The sequence below is a fragment of the Cucurbita pepo genome, chromosome LG07 (assembly GCF_002806865.2).
Source record: "Cucurbita pepo subsp. pepo cultivar mu-cu-16 chromosome LG07, ASM280686v2, whole genome shotgun sequence".
Classification (NCBI taxonomy): Eukaryota; Viridiplantae; Streptophyta; class Magnoliopsida; order Cucurbitales; family Cucurbitaceae; genus Cucurbita; species Cucurbita pepo.
The window spans coordinates 1,154,797-1,175,220 of NC_036644.1; the positions used below are offsets into that span (position 1 = coordinate 1,154,797).

The 20,424-nt window shown below is 39.3% G+C and overlaps 6 protein-coding genes across 7 annotated transcripts; 4 read left to right on the plus strand and 2 right to left on the minus strand.

The window, feature by feature from the left end:
• The first annotated feature begins 54 nt into the window (after positions 1-54).
• LOC111798589 (transcription factor bHLH143-like) lies at positions 55-2,755 on the plus strand. Of its 2 annotated transcripts, XR_002815724.1 has the most exons (4): positions 55-266; positions 402-548; positions 634-2,185; positions 2,408-2,755. XR_002815724.1 is itself a non-coding variant. In XM_023681833.1 (3 exons), the coding sequence occupies exon 3, from the start codon at positions 652-654 to the stop codon at positions 1,708-1,710; it is 1,059 nt and encodes a 352-aa protein (XP_023537601.1). In that variant the 5' UTR covers positions 55-266; positions 402-548; positions 634-651; the 3' UTR covers positions 1,711-2,755. The 2 variants fall into 2 exon arrangements, 1 of the variants encoding a protein (XP_023537601.1); XM_023681833.1 differs by having other exon boundaries at positions 634-2,755.
• A 2,556-nt stretch (positions 2,756-5,311) lies between these two features.
• Positions 5,312-6,177, plus strand: LOC111798664. The gene is made up of 2 exons (XM_023681952.1): positions 5,312-5,536; positions 5,622-6,177. The coding sequence occupies exons 1-2, from the start codon at positions 5,412-5,414 to the stop codon at positions 6,025-6,027; spliced, it is 531 nt and encodes a 176-aa protein (XP_023537720.1). The 5' UTR covers positions 5,312-5,411; the 3' UTR covers positions 6,028-6,177.
• Positions 6,178-8,327: 2,150 nt separating this feature from the next.
• LOC111798040 (serine/threonine-protein kinase-like protein At3g51990) lies at positions 8,328-9,954 on the plus strand. The gene has a single exon (XM_023680991.1). The coding sequence runs from the start codon at positions 8,375-8,377 to the stop codon at positions 9,884-9,886; it is 1,512 nt and encodes a 503-aa protein (XP_023536759.1). The 5' UTR covers positions 8,328-8,374; the 3' UTR covers positions 9,887-9,954.
• Positions 9,955-11,803: 1,849 nt separating this feature from the next.
• LOC111798042 (zinc-finger homeodomain protein 2-like) lies at positions 11,804-12,607 on the plus strand. The gene has a single exon (XM_023680994.1). It carries the CDS (start codon positions 11,857-11,859, stop codon positions 12,382-12,384), a length of 528 nt encoding a protein of 175 aa, XP_023536762.1. The 5' UTR covers positions 11,804-11,856; the 3' UTR covers positions 12,385-12,607.
• A 1,644-nt stretch (positions 12,608-14,251) lies between these two features.
• LOC111798041 (GEM-like protein 1) lies at positions 14,252-17,260 on the minus strand. Its single transcript, XM_023680993.1, has 4 exons — positions 16,813-17,260; positions 16,633-16,734; positions 15,763-16,034; positions 14,252-14,664 (listed from the first exon to the last, which is right to left on the minus strand). The coding sequence occupies exons 1-4, from the start codon at positions 17,162-17,164 to the stop codon at positions 14,476-14,478; spliced, it is 915 nt and encodes a 304-aa protein (XP_023536761.1). The 5' UTR covers positions 17,165-17,260; the 3' UTR covers positions 14,252-14,475.
• Positions 17,261-18,256: 996 nt separating this feature from the next.
• On the minus strand, positions 18,257-18,982 carry LOC111798744 (esterase FUS5-like). Its single transcript, XM_023682068.1, has 3 exons — positions 18,701-18,982; positions 18,521-18,619; positions 18,257-18,439 (listed from the first exon to the last, which is right to left on the minus strand). Exons 1-3 carry the CDS (start codon positions 18,980-18,982, stop codon positions 18,257-18,259), a joined length of 564 nt encoding a protein of 187 aa, XP_023537836.1.
• Positions 18,983-20,424: the final 1,442 nt, after the last annotated feature.

A 20,424-nucleotide genomic window follows, 5' to 3' on the forward strand; every position in this document is an offset into this window, starting at 1 on the left:
GACAATTACCATACTCAAGGGCTAGGGTTGTAGTTATGGTGTGCCAANTTTTAGTGGGCGTATCTTTTTTGCTTGCGAAATACGGAGACTGTTAGTTATTCCTCTCTGGACATTTACCATACTCAAGGGCTAGGGTTGTAGTTATGGTGTGCCAAGCGGCTACAAAAACAAGATTTCGAGCATTAAAACACGAAAATGGGATTGCTGGAACTGCCACCATAATCGTTAGAGTCATCGCATGCTTTCAACCTCTCCAGGATTGTCAGGTTCGTAATCAATGCCTTTAATGCCATCTTTATAACCGATAAGATTTTGAGTGGCTGTTATTAATATACCATTTCTTTCTTGATGAAAAAACATGATTGTATATGAACTCATGCCCATTTTTATACTTTTTCCAGGCTGAGTACTTTCGTCATTTGCTGAAACCAGTCACGTAGATAGATTCTATAGTTTTGCGTTCATATTAAGGTGGCTTATTTTCTTATTTGTGTTCATCCTGAGAGATACGGAAACTGCAATCACTAGTTTTCTACACCCTATTTCTGGTATGTGTTGCTCGTTCTCTCTGCTTCAATTTCTGGCATGCTCTGTTCTTCCAGATATTTAGCTGTTGTTATTGATCTCGTTTAGGTAAATTGTTTTGATTGGATGGGGGAAGCTTGGGAAGCTGGACATCCCACTGAGTTTCTTTCCGATTGGCATCCATCTCTGCTAAATTCTTTCGGTATTGTGCCGACCATGGGTCAACCTAATCCCACTGCATTAAGTATTGGCAACAATATGGTCATGAAGAACGAAACCTTTTCAGTCAACAACGAATATAAGGTCCCTCGGTTGCAGGTAGGCCCAGTAAATGAACCGTGTAATTGGTTTCATTGCTTGGGACCTTCACAGCAAGCCTTTTTACCTGTGAAGGGTCCTATTTACACTGACAATCTAGCGGTTCCATTCAATGGACTTTCCAAGGAGGCTGTGGCACCACTTTCTGGCTCTGGAACTCAGCAGAAGGGATTTCTTGTCGTTGATCAGTCTGCAGATAAAACAACTTTGGTTTTATGTTCAGGAGGTGGTGGTCCTCTCCAGCTACTTACTTCATGGAGTCCACAACGTAATGCTGCTTGTCAACTTAATGGAGAAGATATTGGAAATAAACGAGACTTCGTTTACGACTCAAAACAAGTTTTGTCAAACGATTTTGCTTACGATCATGAAACTTTCGACCAGAATGAGATGCAAGAAGACACAGAAGAACTCAATGCTCTCCTCTATTCCGACGATGAATGTGAATTCGACGAGGACGATGAAGTTACTAGCACTGGCCATTCACCAAGCGCAATGACAACTAAAGATAAACATTATCCATGTGAGCAAAATAACGAAGAAGTTGCTAGCTCTGCAGGTTCGACTAAGAAGCGTAAAATTGACGGATGTTATGATATAACATCGCTAACAGACACTGCAAGTTCACTGATGACTCGAAGATCCCCCGAGTACGAGAACGATGCAGAATCTAGTTGTGGAAATGAAGGGAGCCGGGATATGCAGGATGTGGATTCCTCACAGGTCAACAAAAAGAGGAAAAAGGAGAAAATACGTGAAACTGTAGGGATTCTCCAGAGTTTAATTCCGGGCGGGAAAGGCAAAGAGGCCATCGTTGTACTAGACGAGGCAATTCAGTACTTGACATCTCTTAAGGCTCAAAGCTGAGGCGGCATTTGGGCTTGTTGATGATGCTTTCAGTATTTCTCTATATGTTTACATGTTTTAGTTTGTGATCAGAAAACAATGGTGGACCATGGTGAATAAGTTGGGAAACGTCATGCAAATGGCATGGTTGATTGATTTTCAGGTAGATTTGAGGTATGCTGGATATCATCGTTGGTGGGAAGTCTGAACAATTCTGAAGCCGTTCTCCAATGATTAGAAATCAGCAACGAAAGTGGGTGTAGTGCTGGTAGTGGCAATGGTAAGATGTCTTTAAAAGTGGAGAAGAATGATTAGTCTAGTCTTGTTATTAAAAGAGGGGGAACACCCCCATCCCCACCTGAACAAGTGGAATGGTTCGCGATTACTGGTGGTGGGGTTTCAAAAGAAGGTCCCAAGTAAAGAAGTGCACGCCCTTGTTTACTAAGCCCGCCTACCCTACACTCCTTTCTCCTCCTCTTGTGCCTTAAATTTGCAGGTAATCAAGCTGTCAAAGCTTCCACTTTCTGGGACTTTCTTGCAATGTGAAAAGGAGAATAACAGCATCTACATGGGTTTGGTCTTGAGTTATGATTATTGTTGAGGGATCGAGTTAGTTTTGGGTTGGTGTCTTTATGCGTGTGTAGTAGCGTCGCATGCAAGCATTTATGGTCATGAGAGCGATGTGTTTGCTGATCTTTCCTTTTGGCTGCAAGTGTAGCGAGGAGAGAGGGAGAAAAGAACAAGAGATGATGATGATTATGATGTGTCCTGTTGAAAGATGGGAGGCGGGGCCAGCATGAGGGGCAGCGTGTTTGTGCATTATTAAGGAAAGAGAGGGGATAATGGCATCTCTGATTGTGTGCAAGATGTGGCACGCGTGTGAGATTTGATCAAAACGTCATCTTTGCTGATGATACGCCATGCTTTATGGGTTAGTATTCTTCCTTTTATGTCAAAATTATGGAATCTCAAATTACCCTTCCTTTTCTTATTTTATTTCTTTTGTAAATTTTGTTGGTGTGCTTTATGGGTTATTTTAATGGTATGATATTATCTACTTTGAATATAGGATCTTGTGACTTTGTTTTAGGTTTTTCCTAAATGCCTCATAAACAAGGTTCAGATAGGAACTGAATTAGGAATCACAGACCTCCACAATCGTATTATATTCTCTCCCGTTAGGAACCACAAATCTCTACAATGGTACGTTATTGTCCATTTTGAGCATATGGCTCTCATCACTTTTAGTTTTCTTCAACTGACTCATATATTGAGGTTCGGTTAGGAATTACGCATCTTCACAATAGTATGATATTGTCTACTTTGACCATAGGCTCTCATGCCTCATATATTGAGGTTTTGTTAAGAATTACGTATCTCTACGATGATATGATATTGTCTACTTTGTGCATAAGCTCTCGTGACTTTGTCTTTGGTTTCCTCCAAATGTCTCATATATTCGGACCTCCACAATGGTATGATATTATCTATTTTGGACATCACTCCCATATTTCCTAAAAGACCGAATACCAATTGAGATGTATTCTTTATTTATAAACTCCTTATGATCAACCCCTTAATTAGTCAAATATGCAACTCGGTCCTCAAAGATTTAAATATTAGGACACAAGGGATTAAATTTCGAACCATGCCATTAATTAGGGTAAAATAATACATTTTGATTGGAATTAATTATATTGTTGACTCATTCCGATGTCATTAAATCGTTTAAACTATGACCCATTAGAATTTATCTCTTTTGTACGTTAAGAAGGAAATTTATTGAAACTCTAAAACATATTTGAATTAGGTTAAACATTTAATGTTCCTTCTTATTTTGTCCCTTTCAATTCAGATATATTGGAATTCTTATTATGGTGAACATCATAATGCCAATTCATATACTTTCCATTTACGTCATTTAAGATAAACATTAAAACAAATTTAATTCCAATAATTCAAACCAAAACTTTACTCTTTTTAATAAATCAGAAATATAAATACATTCAAAATTAATGGATACCCTAAGTTTTGTTTTCTTTTTTTTTAATTTAATTTTTTTTAGTTCAATAATTATCAAACTATCATATACTAAATATATATAAAAAATAGATAATTAATCTAACGATCCAGATCCACCGCTTTCGGGCTTCCCCTCAAGTCTTTAAACGTGTCTGCTAGGGGAAGATTTCCACACCCTTCACCCTTATAAACGGTGGTTTGTTCTCCTCCCCAACCAATGTGGGACATCGCAATCTATCCCCCTTAGGGGCCAGTGTCCTCGCTAACACTCTTTCCTTCCTCCAATCGATGTGGGACTGCCCCCAAATCCACCCCCTTTGGGGCCAGCGTCTTTACTGGCACACCGCCTCATGTCTACCCCCTTCAGGGAACAGCGAGAAGACTGACACATCGTCCAGAACTTGACTCTGATATCATTTGTAACGATCCAGATCTACTGCTAGCAGATATTGTCCTCTTCGGGTTTTTCTTCTCCGGCTTCCCCTCAAGGCAAACCGTCTGGTGGGGGAAGGTTTCCACACCCTTATAAATGGTGGTTTGTTCTCTTCACTAACGTGCAACATCACAATTAAAAAAAAAAAAAANTATATTGGAATTCTTATTATGGTGAACATCATAATGCCAATTCATATACTTTCCATTTACGTCATTTAAGATAAACATTAAAACAAATTTAATTCCAATAATTCAAACCAAAACTTTACTCTTTTTAATAAATCAGAAATATAAATACATTCAAAATTAATGGATACCCTAAGTTTTGTTTTCTTTTTTTTTAATTTAATTTTTTTTAGTTCAATAATTATCAAACTATCATATACTAAATATATAAAAAAATAGATAATTAATCTAACGATCCAGATCTACCGCTTTCGGGCTTTCCCTCAAGTCTTTAAACGTGTCTGCTAGGGGAAGATTTCCACACCCTTCACCCTTATAAACGGTGGTTTGTTCTCCTCCCCAACCAATGTGGGACATCGCAATCTATCCCCCTTAGGGGCCAGTGTCCTCGCTAACACTCTTTCCTTCCTCCAATCGATGTGGGACTGCCCCCAAATCCACCCCCTTTGGGGCCAGCGTCTTTACTGGCACACCGCCTCATGTCTACCCCCTTCGGGGAACAGCGAGAAGACTGACACATCGTCCAGAACCTGACTCTGATATCATTTGTAACGATCCAGATCCACTGCTAGCAGATATTGTCCTCTTCGGGTTTTTCTTCTCCGGCTTCCCCTCAAGGCAAACCGTCTGGTGGGGGAAGGTTTCCACACCCTTATAAATGGTGGTTTGTTCTCTTCACTAACGTGCAACATCACAATTAAAAAAAAAAAAAAAAAAAAAAAAAAAAAAAAAAAAAAAAAAAAAAAAAANAAAAAAAAAAAAAAAAAAAAAAAAAAAAAAAAAAAAAAAAAAAAAAAAAAAAAAAAAAAAAAAAAAAAAAAAAAAAAAAAAAAAAAAAAAAAGTAATAATAATAATAAAAAGGACTTGTTGACCGTGGAACTCAAATTTACTATTATTTATTTATTTATTTTATAAATGGAAATTAATATAAAATGAGGATGGCATACCATATATAAAGTCACCCACAGAAACACGCTTTGTTGGTACTCCCATTTGCCTCTAACCCTCAAACTCCTTCATTCATTCATCATCATCAGCAAAGCTTCCCAATTCTCTCTCCCCTGTTTTCTCTCTCTAGATGACATCAACCGGAGCAGCACCCGCCAGTTCGCCGTCGGAACCAGAGTGCTGCATGTGCGGAGATTTCGGCTTCTCCGACGAGCTTTTCCGGTGCAAAATCTGCCAATTCAGATCCCAACACAGGCAATTTCCTTCAAATTCTTTGTGTTTGTTCTTAATTGGGTTCATGATTTTAATACCCATTTCTTGTTCTTGCTGTTCTTCTCAGGTACTGTAGCAATTTGTACCCAAAAGCCGATTGTTACAGAATATGCAATTGGTGTCTAACTCAAAAGGAGGAATCCAAAGCCAAATCCCCAAATTCTTCCAATTCTTCTTCCTTAACCACTCGAGATGATCACTCCTCGATCAAAACCCCCCGAAACAAGGATCAAATTCGCACTTTTCTACCCCTACAAACCAGACCCATCAAAAAACAGAGGTCGCCGGAAGCTTCTGAACGTCCACAACCACCGCCGCCGCCGCCGCCGCCTCGTAGAAAACCGATCGCCGTGGAGGAGAATCTCCGGCGGACGAGATCGGAGGAGATTTCTCACCGGAGTGGAATCCAACGGCCGGTGATTTTCCGGAACAAGGTGAGAAGGTACAAACTTCTTGACGAGGTTTCCAGCTGAATTTTGTTTCTTGCATAAACCAAACACACAGATGATTTGAATCGTTGGTGGAACAGAGCAGGGAATCCAGAAGCTTCTTGGATGAGTGGAAGAGCATTTTAGCGATGTTCTTTTTTTTTTTTTTTTTTTTTTTTTTTTTTTTTTTTTTTTTTTTNTAGAAAATAGGTCACTAAATTATATGTTGATAATGATGTCATAAAAGAAGTAAAAAGGTGAAGGAAGGATAATACGACATATCATATTTGTGACAGACCAATCATGTTCTTCCATCTTCACAATCATAATTTTTCTTTTTTTTACTAATATCGTAATAATTAAGATAAATTATATATTTAGTCTATACAAATTAGGTCAAATAAAATTTTAAATTCCTTAAAAATATCTAATATGATAGATATTCAATATGTTTAATTTTTTTAAAATTTGATTAAATTTATTTTCAATTAGATTCAAATTTATATCTAATAGGTTACTAAATGTTAATCTAACCACACTACTAACAAATATTGTCTACTTTGACTTGTTACTGTCAATCTCATAGTTTTAAAATGCGTTTGGCAGACAATATCTACAAGAGGTGGGCTTGAAACGTTACAAAAAATCAGGATGCTGACGGTGGGCTAATGGTGGAAATCTCTTATCTGTAGACACGTTTAAAAATTATGAAACTGATGACGAAACGTAACTGGCCGAAACGAATAATATCTACTAGTAGTGGGCTTGGACAGTTACAAAAAACCGTGAGACTAATGATGGGCTAGCAGTAGAAACCTCCCCTTAGTAGACGCATTTTAATACCGTGAGGTTGAACGACGATACGTAACGGGCGAAATCGAACAGTATATATTAGCGATGGACTTGGGACCATCACAAAAAATCGTGAGGCTGACAGTGGGCTAGCAGTGAAACCTGTTATTAAAAGACGCATTTGAAAACCGTGAGGTTAAAGGACGATACGTAACAAGCTAAAGCGGACAATATTTACTTGCGCACATAACAAGCCAAAGCGGACAATATCTACTCGCCCTAAATGCACCATTTTTGATCGGTTGAAGGACATTGAGATTAGTCGAAGACGGTCTTAGAGTCTATTGTGATTACTTACTATGGCAACTCATCCCTCCATTTACAAAAATTACAAAAATTTTAAATATAGAAGAATAAAATTGAGGCAATCTACCATATTTTAATGATTTTGTGGTAGGCAATCATAAATTAAATTATGGCATAAAGTCACTCCATTTCACCTCAACTGAGGATCGAACCTAATCTTTGTTATCATAACTTGGATGTCAATGAGCTGTTTTCTTTTTCTTTTTTCTTTTTTTATATATAATAATCCCATCATATCCTTTTTATTCCTTTTGCTTTCTCACATATATATATATATATATATAATTTCAAAAGTAGACCAACTGATTATAGAATTGGAAGTAGGCCCATCAGTAAGCCCAATGGGCCAGACCTCCTTCAAGCCCAATACCAGAACTTTCTCCATTCAGGGCCCACAAAATAAATAAATAAAAATAATTTTTTTTTTTATTTATTTTTAATTTTCTTTTGGGTTTCGGTGGAAATAAAGTAGAAAATTTTAAATATATTTAGTCAAATATAATGGACCCACTTAGAGCACCACCATTAATGAATTGTCAGTAAAGGAAACCCACTCTTCCCAATATTTAAATTTTATTTATTTATTTATTTATGTATTTATTAATTCAAAATTAGTTTGAAAATTCGTTAATTAATTAATTAAAGAGAAAATGAACTCATTTCCATTTATTTTCCTACGGAATTAATTGATTTGCAATAATAATAATTAATATTTTATTTTTTTATCACCGCAAGATCGAAACGACGTCGTGTTTCCCATGGTAACATTTAATGCATATTTCAACTAAAACTTGCTACTAAAGTTGCCATAAATACAGTCCCAATTTTTCAGTAATTGCGCCAACCAAAAAATTCCCCCAAATAAAATTAAAAATTAAATGAAAAAAATGATTTTTTTAATTATTTTGTATTTATTTTCTCAACCAGTAATAAATAATGATCTCTTTATTATTATTATTATTATTATTATTATTATTTTGTTTTGGAAATAAAGCGTGGACCCAAAATTGAAATGGGGAAGCCGGGAAATTGATAAATAAATAATAATAATAAATAAATAAAATTAAAAAATGAAGAGGAAAAAGTCGAAGCTGCACGATTTTGCATGCAGAAAAGGCTGATTATTACAACGATGAAATATTAATTTATTTTTATTTTTTAAAATTTTTAAAATTGAATTATTGGGATTTAATTAATTTCCCCCCCTTTGTTCTTCCCATTCCCTTCCCTTTCAATGGATTTCTTTTCTATCTGTTCTGCAGACTCTGCCATAGCCACTTGCGGCGGCGATCTCAATTGCAAACGGAATAAGCCTTTTGAAATCCGCCATTTTCGCTATTCCGAGCTTGTTTCCTCCACTAATGGCTTCTCCGCCGACTGTTTCTTGGGCAAAGGCAGCCACGGCAGCGTCTACAAGGCCGTCCTCGACGCCGGAAAGCTCGTCGCCGCCGTCAAACGAACCAAATCCACAAACCCATCTTCTAATTTCCACCATTATAGATGCCATAGCTCTTGCCAATTCGCCGGAAATACTCCGGCGGAAAACGAAATTGAGATTCTCTCAACGATTCGAAACCAGAGAATCGTTAATCTTATTGGGTTTTGTGCCGATTCCACTGAGAAATTGATCGTCGTTGAGTTTATGCCTAATGGGTCTCTTTACGATCTGCTCCACTCGCGATCTTCCCGACCGCCCGGTTGGACCAGACGTGTCCGGTTCGCGTTGCAAGTCGCGAAGGCGGTGAGGGATCTTCACGCGTCGAATCCGCCGGTTATTCACAGAGATATTAAGTCGTCTAACGTTTTGATTGACGGTAACTTTAACGCGCGGCTTGGGGATTTTGGTTTGGCGTTAAGAGGACACGTGGAGGATGTGCGCGTGAGATGTACGCCCCCTGCTGGCACGTTGGGTTATCTCGATCCCGGGTATCTCGCGCCGGCGGATTTGAGCGTGAAGAGCGACGTTTTTAGTTTTGGGATTTTGCTTTTGGAAATCATTACTGGCCGGAATGCTATCGACGTTGACCATAGTCCGCCGTCGGTAGTTGACTGGGCGGTGCCGATGATCAAACACGGCGACTTCGATGGGTTGTGTGACCCACGTATCGGCTTGCCATTCGACCCGGCGGTGATTCGGTGTATGGCGATTCTGGCGGCGAGGTGTGTACGGTCCACCGTGCAGAAGCGGCCGGATATGGCGGAGGTGGTGGAGTGCTTGACGGTAGCAAAGAAGAAGGTGAACGTACGGCCGATGTGGAGGAATCTAAGACGGAAGGAACGACACGTGGAGAATCTTCAGCCGTTGATTTTGAATTGGGATGAACCGGACGGTAACGATGAGCCGGTGAGGGCTACTCGAATCGGAAGCCGGCGGAACCGGAAAGTATCCAGTGTTTCGAGTACAGAGTATAAAATTAAGACGATTGGTTCGAGCCAGAGACGTGTGATTAGATCGAGATCAATGGGTTCGATGAACGATGTGAAATGGGGAGAAACTAATTCGAATATGGGCGATAACTATTACTCTTCGTTGGGTGGCCGGCGGAGGCATGGGGGAGTTGCAGTGAAAATGCCGACATTGAAACTGAGCAAATCGAGGTCGGTGGGGGTGGCGGAGAATCCAAAATTTGTGGAATTAAATCGGAGGGCGGCGGCGGCGGTGGAAATTGAAATGTCGAAATTGAGGATAGAATTTGATGGTAAATCTGAGGAAAAAATGCTTGGAAAACCATTGTTCCAAAAGTAGGGATGAAAACTGAAATGGGTTTTGTTTTTTTAATTTATTTTTTGGGAATCTGAAATTAATGAAATAGATTAATATTTTAATGGTTTTTTTTTTCTTTTTCTTTTTGTTGTAATTTAAAATCTGCATGTGGGGAGGTATATTAAAATAATAATTAAACGCTTTGTTTTCTTTTGATAAAACAAAAACAAAAAGAAGAAGAGGAAGAATGATGGATGTTTTGCACTTTTACAGAGCTGCCATGAATGATTATTCTTCACCTTTTTTTCTGGGTTTGATAATCTGCCAATGGCTTCCCAGAAAAAGTAGTATATGTATGTATATATATATATCTATATATATATATATAAAGCCACGTGCAAATAAAAAAGGCCCATAATATAATTGGGCTTTGAGAGAGGTGGTGGTTAATGGTCCTGCTAAATATGGCCCATGATATAATTGGGCTTTGAGAGGAGGTGGTGGTTCATGGGCCGTGTAAATAAGGCCCATGATATAATTGGGCTTTTGAGAGGAGGTGGTGTTAATGGGCTGTAAAATAAGGCTCATGATATAATTGGGCTTTGAGAGGATGTGGTGGTTCGTGGGCCTGCTAAATAAGTCCCAGAAAATAATTGGGCTTTAGAGGTGGTGGTGTTTCGTGGGCCTGCTAAATGAGGCCCATGATATAATTGGCTTCGAGAGGTGGTGGTGGTTCGTGAGCCTGCTAAATAAGGCCCATGATATTATTGGGCTTCGAGAGGTGGTGGTGGTACGTGTGCCTGCTAAATATGGCCCATGATATAATTGGGCTTGGAGAAGTGGTGGTTCATGGGTCTGCTAAATAAAGCCCATGATATAATTGGGCTTTTGAGAGGAGGTGGTGGTTCATGGGCCTGGTAAACAAGGGCCATGATATAATTGGGCTTTGAGAGGAGATGGTGGTTTATGGGCCTGCTAAATAAGGCCCATTATATAATTGGGCTTTTGAGAGGAGGTGTGGTTCATGGGCCTTGTAAACAAGGCCCATGATATAATTCGACTCTGGGAGGTGGTGGTTCTTGGGCCTGCTAAAAAGGCCCATGATATAATTGGGCTCTGAGAGGAGGAGGTGGTTCATGGGCCTGGTAAATAAGGCCCATGATATAATTCGACTCTGAGTGGTGGTGGTTCTTGGGCCTGCTAAATAACGCCCATGATATAATTGGGCTCTGAGAGGAGGAGATGGTTCATGGGCCTGGTAAATAAGGCCCATGATATAATTGGGCTCTGAGAGGAGGAGGTGGTTCATGGGTCTGGTAAATAAGGCCCATGATATAATTGGGCTCTGAGAGGTGGTGGTTGTTCATTGACTTGATAAATAAGGCCCATGATAGAATTGGGCTTTGAGAGGTGGTGGTGGTTCATGGGCCTTTTAAATAAGGCCCATGATATATGTCCAAATAAAAGAATAACGAAAAGTCGAATTTATAACGCCCTAAGCCACCACTAGCCGATATGGTCTATTTTGGCATGTTAAATATCGCCGTCAGCCTAACAATTTTAAAATGCGTCTGGCTGACGACAATACGTAACGAGCCAAAGTAGACAACATCTATTAGCGGTGAATTTGAGCTGTTACAAATGGTATAATAACATTGTACCAGCGAAGACGTTGGCCACCAGAAGAGATGGATCGTAAGATCTCATACTGATTTGGAGAGACGAACAAAACATTCTCTATAAATGCACCGTTTTAAAGTTGTGAGACTGATGATTATACGTAACGGTCAAGGCAGACAATATCGACTTAGACAGCTACCGAAGAAAACAAAAAATGTTAAGCTACATTGGTCAAAGGCAGGTCGTTTTTTGTGGGCATTTCCCTTTCTTATCCTCTCTTTTCTCACTTTATAAATTATATATTTTATTTATTGTTTTTGTTTTAATCTAATCTCCGCTGAAAAACGCTTTCGTTCTTCTTTCTTAACTTTTTTGTTTTGGGTTTGTGGAAAATGGAATTCGACGATGAAATAATTGAAGAGATGCCCATCGCCCACCACTACCATTCCTTCACTAACTCACCTTCCATTCCGCCCAATTCCGGCGAACCCCCATCGCCGACGAGGAAGAGCGGCGGCGGAGACAGGATTAGATACAGAGAGTGTTTGAAGAATCACGCCATCGGAATCGGCGGGCACGCGGTGGATGGTTGTGGCGAGTTCATGCCAGCGGGAGAGGAAGGGAGTATAGACGCACTGAAATGCGCCGCCTGTAACTGTCACCGGAATTTTCACCGGAAAGAAACCGATTCAGATCAGGGACATTACTATTACTACCAGCAGCAACCGTTTTGTTCTTATCGTGGGCCCCCACACCCGTCTGCTTACGTGTACTTGTCCGGGACCCCAATTCAGCAGAGGCCGCCATTGGCGTTGCCGGCGGCAGCGGTGTCAGAGAGAGAGGAGGAGGACGTTTCAAATCCGGGCAGTAGCGGCGGCGGAGGAGAAGGAGGAGGAAGTGGGTTGCTGAAGAAAAGATGAGGCTGACGTGGAACTTCTCTTTACGGAAACCGGAGTCCGGCGGCAGATTCTTAAGGTATGTATGCACAATAAGAAGCATAGTTTTGGGAAGAAACCCTAAAATTGGGGCTTATTATTGTTCTTCATAATTATGTTCTTTGTCAGGGAATTGCCCAATTTGGGTCATCTAAAACTTGGTTACATTTTGTTTCCAATAATACCATGCAAAGCCCGTCCTTTCGTCTTTTTGGTTCGAGGCATAATTTAGTGGTTAAAATATGTCTACTTCTTCAAAACGTTGCATGTTTGAATTCCTATAATCTCCTACTCACCGGTTTCATTTTTTCTCTCAAGAATGACGATTTAAGTCATCAACACGCGGGAGAGAGTGTAGATTCGAATCTCTAACGTTTTAATTCAGCGGGATCTCAGAAGAAATTTGGAGGATTGTAAACAATGGGGAGAGGAGAGTGGGGACAATGAAGTGAAAGATTGATATGATTTTTGGTTTGGGGGGTTTAAGGTGTAAGAACATTGAAAACATGTGAGGCTTTTTTGTTGAAACAAGAAAACACCTATTTGCTTGGCTTTGCTTATTGCTATCTGACAATACAGCTCAGATTTTAAGATATTTTTGTCATGCCTTTGCCTTCTTTTTCTTCCCTATTTCGATTCCTTCGATATTCAGCTTTGTCTCAGTCCCTTGTTTCAAATAGCAGGACTCTTTGGTTCTCTTTGTACTTTCTCTCAAGGTTTTATAACGCGTCTGGTAGGGAGAGGTTTATAACCTTAGAAAGAATGTTTGGGCTTCCCCACTCCAACCAATGTAGGATCTCACAATCCCACTCCCTTCGGGGCCAGCGTCCTCGCTGGTACTTATTCCCCTCTCCTGTTGATGTGGGACTCCCAATCCACCCCCTTTAAGGCCTAGTGTCCTCGCTAGCACACGCTAGCACACTGCTTGATGTTTACCCCCTTTGGGGCTCAGCCTCCTTGCTAGCACATCGCCCGATGTCTAACTCTGATACAATTTGTAACAACCCAAACCTCGCTAGCAGATATTATTCTTTGAGCTTTTCCTTCTGAGCTTCTCCTCAAGATTTTAAAATACATCTGCTAGGGTTTCTACACCTTTAAGAATGCTTCATTCCCCTCTCCAACCGAAGATTTTAAACTACATCTGGTAGGGAGAGGTTTCCACACCCTTAAGAATGCTTCATTCCCCTCTCCAACTGACATGATATCTCACAAATAGGATGCACATTCCCTCTCCAACCGAAGATTTTAAACTACATCTGGTAGGGAGAGGTTTCCACACCCTTAAGAATGCTTCATTCCCCTCTCCAACTGACATGATATCTCACAAATAGGATGCACATTCCCTCTCCAACCGAAGATTTTAAACTACATCTGGTAGGGAGAGGTTTCCACACCCTTAAGAATGCTTCATTCCCCTCTCCAACTGACATGATATCTCACAAATAGGATGCATGTTCATTCAAACATAGATTATTTGATAAAGTTAGAATATACTATTCCCTGACCTTATTGAAGGAGGTAAGGCAGCTTCGCTCCTCCCCCTCTCGATCGAGTTGCTTCGCTCCTCTCTGCTTTAACCGAGCTAGCTTTGTTTTATTCCCTCGTCTTGAAAGCTATAAAAGTAGTTTTTGATTTGGATTGTGTCTAAGAGTTCAAAATGTTTAAAAACGAAACTCAAGCTTTTAATGATCATAACATAAATTTACTTAAGCTAACCTACTTTCCTAATAAAAAAAAACTAATAAGAGCATTGAAGAAAATTTACTGATAATGGTTAATACAAAAACCATGGCATAATGTAAATGAATGAGGAATGAACAGCCAAACTGAAGAACAACACAGGTCCAGAAGAATTCAATCATCAATACTATTTACCATTCAATTCAATCAACAAAATTGTATAAGAGTTCAAACAATTTCCAATTTTCCATAAAGACAGCAGAGTACTAGCAAGTATTTCATAATTTGTATTTCTACAGTAGTTGTTTGTATATCATCAAAATCTTGGCTTACTACAATATGCTTACTTACTGTTGGTGACGAGATAAGAGTTGATGTGTTCCAGAATGAGTTTTAGGCAGCACGCGGACTGTTGGGCTGTAGGGTTTCTTCAAGAATTTTCACTGCACCATCATAATTTACAAACCCCAAAAACCAGAATTCATGATTGTCAATGGAGATAACCTGTATGAATTTTTCAGGCGGTTTCGCTTTGCTTGTTGATGGGTTCACTGCTCTAAGGTGATGTAGCGGGATCATCACCTATTATAACCAGAGAAGAGACAGGGAACGTTCAGTCAATTTCTTATTAATAGAGCCTTTACAACGGATATGACATAGAAATTGTAACGGTTCAAGTTCACCGCTAGTAGATATTATCCTCTTTGGATTTTCCTTTTCGGGCTTCTCCTTAAGGTTTCTAAAACACGTCTGCTGGAGAAAGGTTTCCACATCCTTATAAAAAATGTTTTGTTCTTCTTTCCAACCGACGTAGGATCTCAAAGAAGCATAAAAACATGGGTAATACAAGAGCAAGTAATGGTCATGGTCCAAGCATAGAAGAAGAGGGTGCAACTCCAAATCAACGGTTGCATAGAGACTTACAAAAGCAATAATCTACAATTGGTAAATGAACACAACGTATGTGAAACTCTTGCATCATCAAATCCTGAAAAGAAAAATATGTATATATGAAGCTGCCGATCAGCTTGGCAATCTCTTGACCAAGATGATCAGAATCAAATTATATTTGGAGTAACGAACAAAGAAATTGCTAGGCTACATATGAGTCGCTTTTGACTACACCTTCAAAGCTAGCAATTTCTTTGTTCGACACTTGAGGATTCTATTGACATGGCTAAAATAAGAGCATGACTTTGCTACCATGTTAGGAATCATGGATCTCCACAATGATATGATATTGTCCAATTTGATCATAAGCTCTCATGGCTTTGCTTCGGACTTCTCTAAAAGGCCTCATACCAATGGAGAAGTGTTCCTTACTTATAAGCCCAATGATCATTCCCTAAATTAGCCAATGATATGATGTTGTTCTATTTGATCATAAGCTCTCATGGCTTTGCTTCGGACTTCCCTAAAAGGCCTCATACCAACGGAGATGTATTCCTTACTTATAAACCCAATAATCATTCCCTAAATTAGCCAATGTGTGACTCCCCGTCAATTCTCAACACCATTCATCTCATCTTCTTCACTTAAATCGACATCAGTTCAGCCAAAATTTTTAGTATCATAGATACCATAAAGGACAAATCCATTCAACAAAATAAAACTATGAAAGCTGGTTCGTACTGCAGCCTAAGATCACTATAACAGTAAGCTTTAACAATTCAATTTTACCTTGTAAAGGCACCATCGGGTCTCCTCATTCACTTTGTATGAAAGAGGACTGTCACTGCAAAAGGCAATTTTAGCCGTTGATATGTACAGAGTTCCCATCACAGGACCGGCAGATGTGGACAAGTAGCATGCATATGCCTTATGAAGTTTCTCTTCAGGTGTATTCTCAAAAGTTTGCCGGAAGATCTTCTCATAACCACCTTCTGCAAGAACTTTCGTCCCCTGAGCAATTCTTCCCACAGCAGCTTCAGTAAAACTAGGCCCTGTTTTCACTGGTTTGAAACAAGACTGTTTTAGATTACTGGTTAACAGAAGCTGCTAAAAAGTTTCAAAACCAATAATGAAGAACGTTATTGCAGTCATTGTTAGGAACCACGAACATCCACAATGGTATGACATTGTCCACTTTGAGTATAAGCTCTCGTGGCATTGCTTTTGGTTTCCCCAAAAGGCCTCGTACCAATGGAGGTTTATACTTATAAATCCATGATCAACCCCTTAATTAACTGATGTGGGACTCATCTTACAACAGTCACTACCCCGAACCCTAGTTTCAATTGAATACGTGCAGAGATAGCTTACAGTACCAGATAAAACACAGCCCAAAATTCAATTTCAGGAAAAAAAGAACACAGCTCATTCAATGGAAAAGCATAATACATACAAGAACAGAAGAGAAATGGTTCTTGGGAAATGATTTCTGCCAGGATCATGAGCAGAGGAATCATAGGTTTTCAAGGATCTGTGTTTAAATGGACATGGCATATGTTCCAATCAAAATCGGCAAAAAATTGAAGTTAGATTCAAATTTATCAATAGTGATGAGAAGGTAAGAACGCGTTGATTATGATAAAGAATTGAAGGGCTTACAGTGCTGCCACATGTTCCCAGCAAGATCCTCGGCTTTCTTGGTTGCGTCAACAGCCCTCTTTCCCCATCTTACAAGCATCACCTTCACGGAATCCATCGTATCTAATCATTCATCAAACACGCACATCCAATGAACAAGAATTTCATTAATTCCAAAACACTCAATAAAACTTGACTTACTCTTAGCAGAAGAAGGATTTCCCTGGGCCGGAGCTGCAGAAACATACGGATTCGCATCATTCGGCAGAGTAGTGGCATTTCCCTCAGAGATCGGAGCACGAGCCTCGCTGTTCGGCTGAGTTTGAGGTGGAGGCGGATGTGGATGTTGGGGTTGGGAGCCCATGGGGACGGTAGTCCAATCCTCCGGCACCGGCGGCGGAACAACGTCGCTAGGGTTAAGCTTGGGATGGGTAGAAGAGTCGGTGGAGCGGTGATCGGTGACTGGATCCGCATTATCGGAGTGCGATGGGTTTGGAGGGACGGGATTGGATGGATCCGGCTGAGGCTGAGGCTGAGGCTGAGACTGAGCCATTTGGGAATGGTTGATGGCAGTTGGAAGCGATCTCCGGCGCCGGTGTTTTTATTCGTTTCTTGAAGCCTAAATGCTTGATTAATTCTCTCATATTTTTCCAGTGAATAACTTAAAATAATATTAATATTAAAAAAAAAAAAAAAAAAANAAAAGAAAAAATAAAAAATAAAAAAAAAAACATATATAATTAAAATAGAATGACTAAAATGTATCACGATCATGATTCACGGTCAATAATAATATTATGATTTAACTTGGAATGGATTACAATTGTAATCACCACCGGTTAAAGATATTTAGTACTAAATTATAGTTTACTATATATATATATATATATATATCATATTTGATATTTTATTATATGCAAATATCTAGATTTATATACCTTTCTATTTATTATTATTTTATTTGATTATAAATAGAGAAATTTCACACACTATTTAGGTGCGGTGGATTAAGCAAACATTTTCACCACCATTATTATAATTATTGTTATGCATAATTGATAGTTTAATTAAACATCGGATGTGTTTGAAATCATATGAATGAAAGTCTGCATAACGTTCACCGCTTTGTGATCTGAAAATATAAAATATAAAGTTGATATGTGGCCTTTAGGATGATAAATTACTAATGGGTCAATAAATGATTCCAGAAGCTTCACTCCACGTGGCTTCATCGGGTCTCGCTCACCTGTCACCACCATTTCATACAACCTTACTAAATTAATAAAAATAATACTTTCTTTCAAACATACCAAAAAAATAATAATAATAATAATATATATATATAATATATAAATTTGAAAATGTGGAAGATTGGATGAAAGTATCATCATTTATGAAATGATCATGGATTTATAATGGGTATGAACCATTTTGGGAAGCTCAAAACAAAGTCACGATAACTTATGCTCAAAGTGAACAATATCATACTAAGAGTAATTCATCTAATTACTTAGATCTAAAATAATAACATCACCTTTATATGATTTTCTATAGATACCTACATCTATATAGATATATTGATTTTACATCTAAATCGTTCGTCGCCCGATCTGTTATATATTTTCGATTTTCAAATACTTATAATTCATTTTGATATCATGTTTACGCATGTATAATCACTTATGTTTGGAGTCAGCCACATGTTAGACTCTAGTCTACTAAATAGATAGATAGCTATGTTATTGTCAAAGAAGCCATTGCAATTGCCTGAAATACTAGGCCTACTAAAAGCATGAAGTCCCGGTAGCGCGGCCGATAACGTCGCCCCCTGAAAACGTTTGCGAACAGATTGAAATTGAGAAATTCATCTCCAGATCGTTAGTCGTTTAAGCTTCATTTTGCCAATTACCTGTGAGAAACCGAGGAGTCCATCAAATGGTTCGTGATTAAGCATATAATCCTCGATGAACGAGAGACACTCCTCGAGATTTCTATGTTCTGTGAAGTCCTGAAGAACAGAGAAAAAAATGAATCTGTGATTTCGCAAAGAAATTGATAGGCAAAACGAAGTTAGATCAAGCAATCGTACCGCATTGAATTGAAACCACTCGAAATAGGGAGGATCGAAAAATCTTTCAGCATCGGAATTTCCTAGTGCAGGAAATGGAGCGTCGAGAAACTGGAGATCGAGTTGATCGAGGACGGACGCCGGCCATTTTCCGAGCTGCTTCTTCAGGATTTCGCCGCTGGTTCGGAAGCCATGGAGGCAGAGAAGTCTAGGTTTTCTTTGTAAATTGAAATCTGGAGATCTCGGTTTCCGAATCGCTGTGTGAAGATGGTGAGAGCAGACGGGAAAGGAAAATGAACTCATTCTGTATAGACTTTTCTTAAGCCCTTCCTCCTCACTCACAACCTTGTTCTGTGGCGGGTATTTATTTATTTCATTATTTCTTTAGTTCATCTGGAAAGGAACATGCACCCGAGGGTATTTTCGGTTCGGGATTAAGACATAATTCTGTTAGGAAGTTTCGTTCCAAAATGTGAGACTACTCCATGGTGGTTTGTTCTCCTCCCCAACCAATGTGGGACATCACAATCCACGTCCCTTCGGGGTCCAGCGTCCTCGCTGACACTCTTTCCTTCCTCCAATCGATGTGGGACCACCCCCAAATCCACACCCTTTTGGGGCCAGCGTCCTTACTGGCACATCGCCTCGTGTCTACCCTCCTTCGGGGAACAGTGAGAAGGCTCCTCCCCAACCAATGTGGGACATCACAATCCACGTCCCTTCGGCACACCTTTATAAATGGTGGTTTGTTCTCCTCCCCAACCAATGTGGGACATCACAATCCACGTCCCCAACCAATGTGGGACATCACAATCCACGTCCCTTCGGGGTCCAGCGTCCTCGCTGACACTCTTTCCTTCCTCCAATCGATGTGGGACCACCCCCAAATCCACACCCTTTTGGGGCCAGCGTCCTTACTGGCACATCGCCTCGTGTCTACCCTCCTTCGGGGAACAGCGAGAAGGCTGGCACATCGTCCGGTGTCTTGATACCATTTGTAACCATCCAGATCCACCGCTAGCAGATATTGTCCTCTTTCGGCTTTCCCTCAAGGCTTTCAAATGGGTCTACTAGGGGAAGGTTTCCACACCCTTATAAACGGTGATTTGTTCTCCTCTCCAACCAATGTGGGACATCACACAATCCAAAGATACACGAGACTACAATAGAAGGTGGTAGTTGTTCTGATCAAGAATCTCTACTTTTTAACTAATTTTGTTGTGAGATTCTACATTGGTGGAGAGAGGAACAAAAAGTGGAACATAATATTTATCATAAAGGTGAAAACCTCTCCTTACCAGACACGATTTAAAACTGTGAGGTTGACGATAACAAGTAAATAAGTAACGGGCCAAAATAGACTATAGGACAGTGCAAAACTAATAATTGAAATAATGGATGATTTAATGTAAGCAAAGATCATACCTATTGCATTATATTTTATAAGTTTCAATGTAATATTTAATATATAAATCAAAGAAAAGCGTTAATAAGTATCTAATCTAATAACAAAAATTATTATTTATTATAACTATTATTGTTTAATAAAAGCTATACTTTATTTAAAATATTTCTAAAATTTTTAAAAATTCAATAATTATCTTAAAAACATACTTAAATTTTTAAAAAATTTCATTAATATTCTACCCTTTTTCTATTTGTTTGTATTTCTTGTTTGGTTTAGGGTCCGTGCAATTCCGTTGAATTGTTGCGAGTAAGTTTCGGTAGAAAGACTTGAAAAAGCT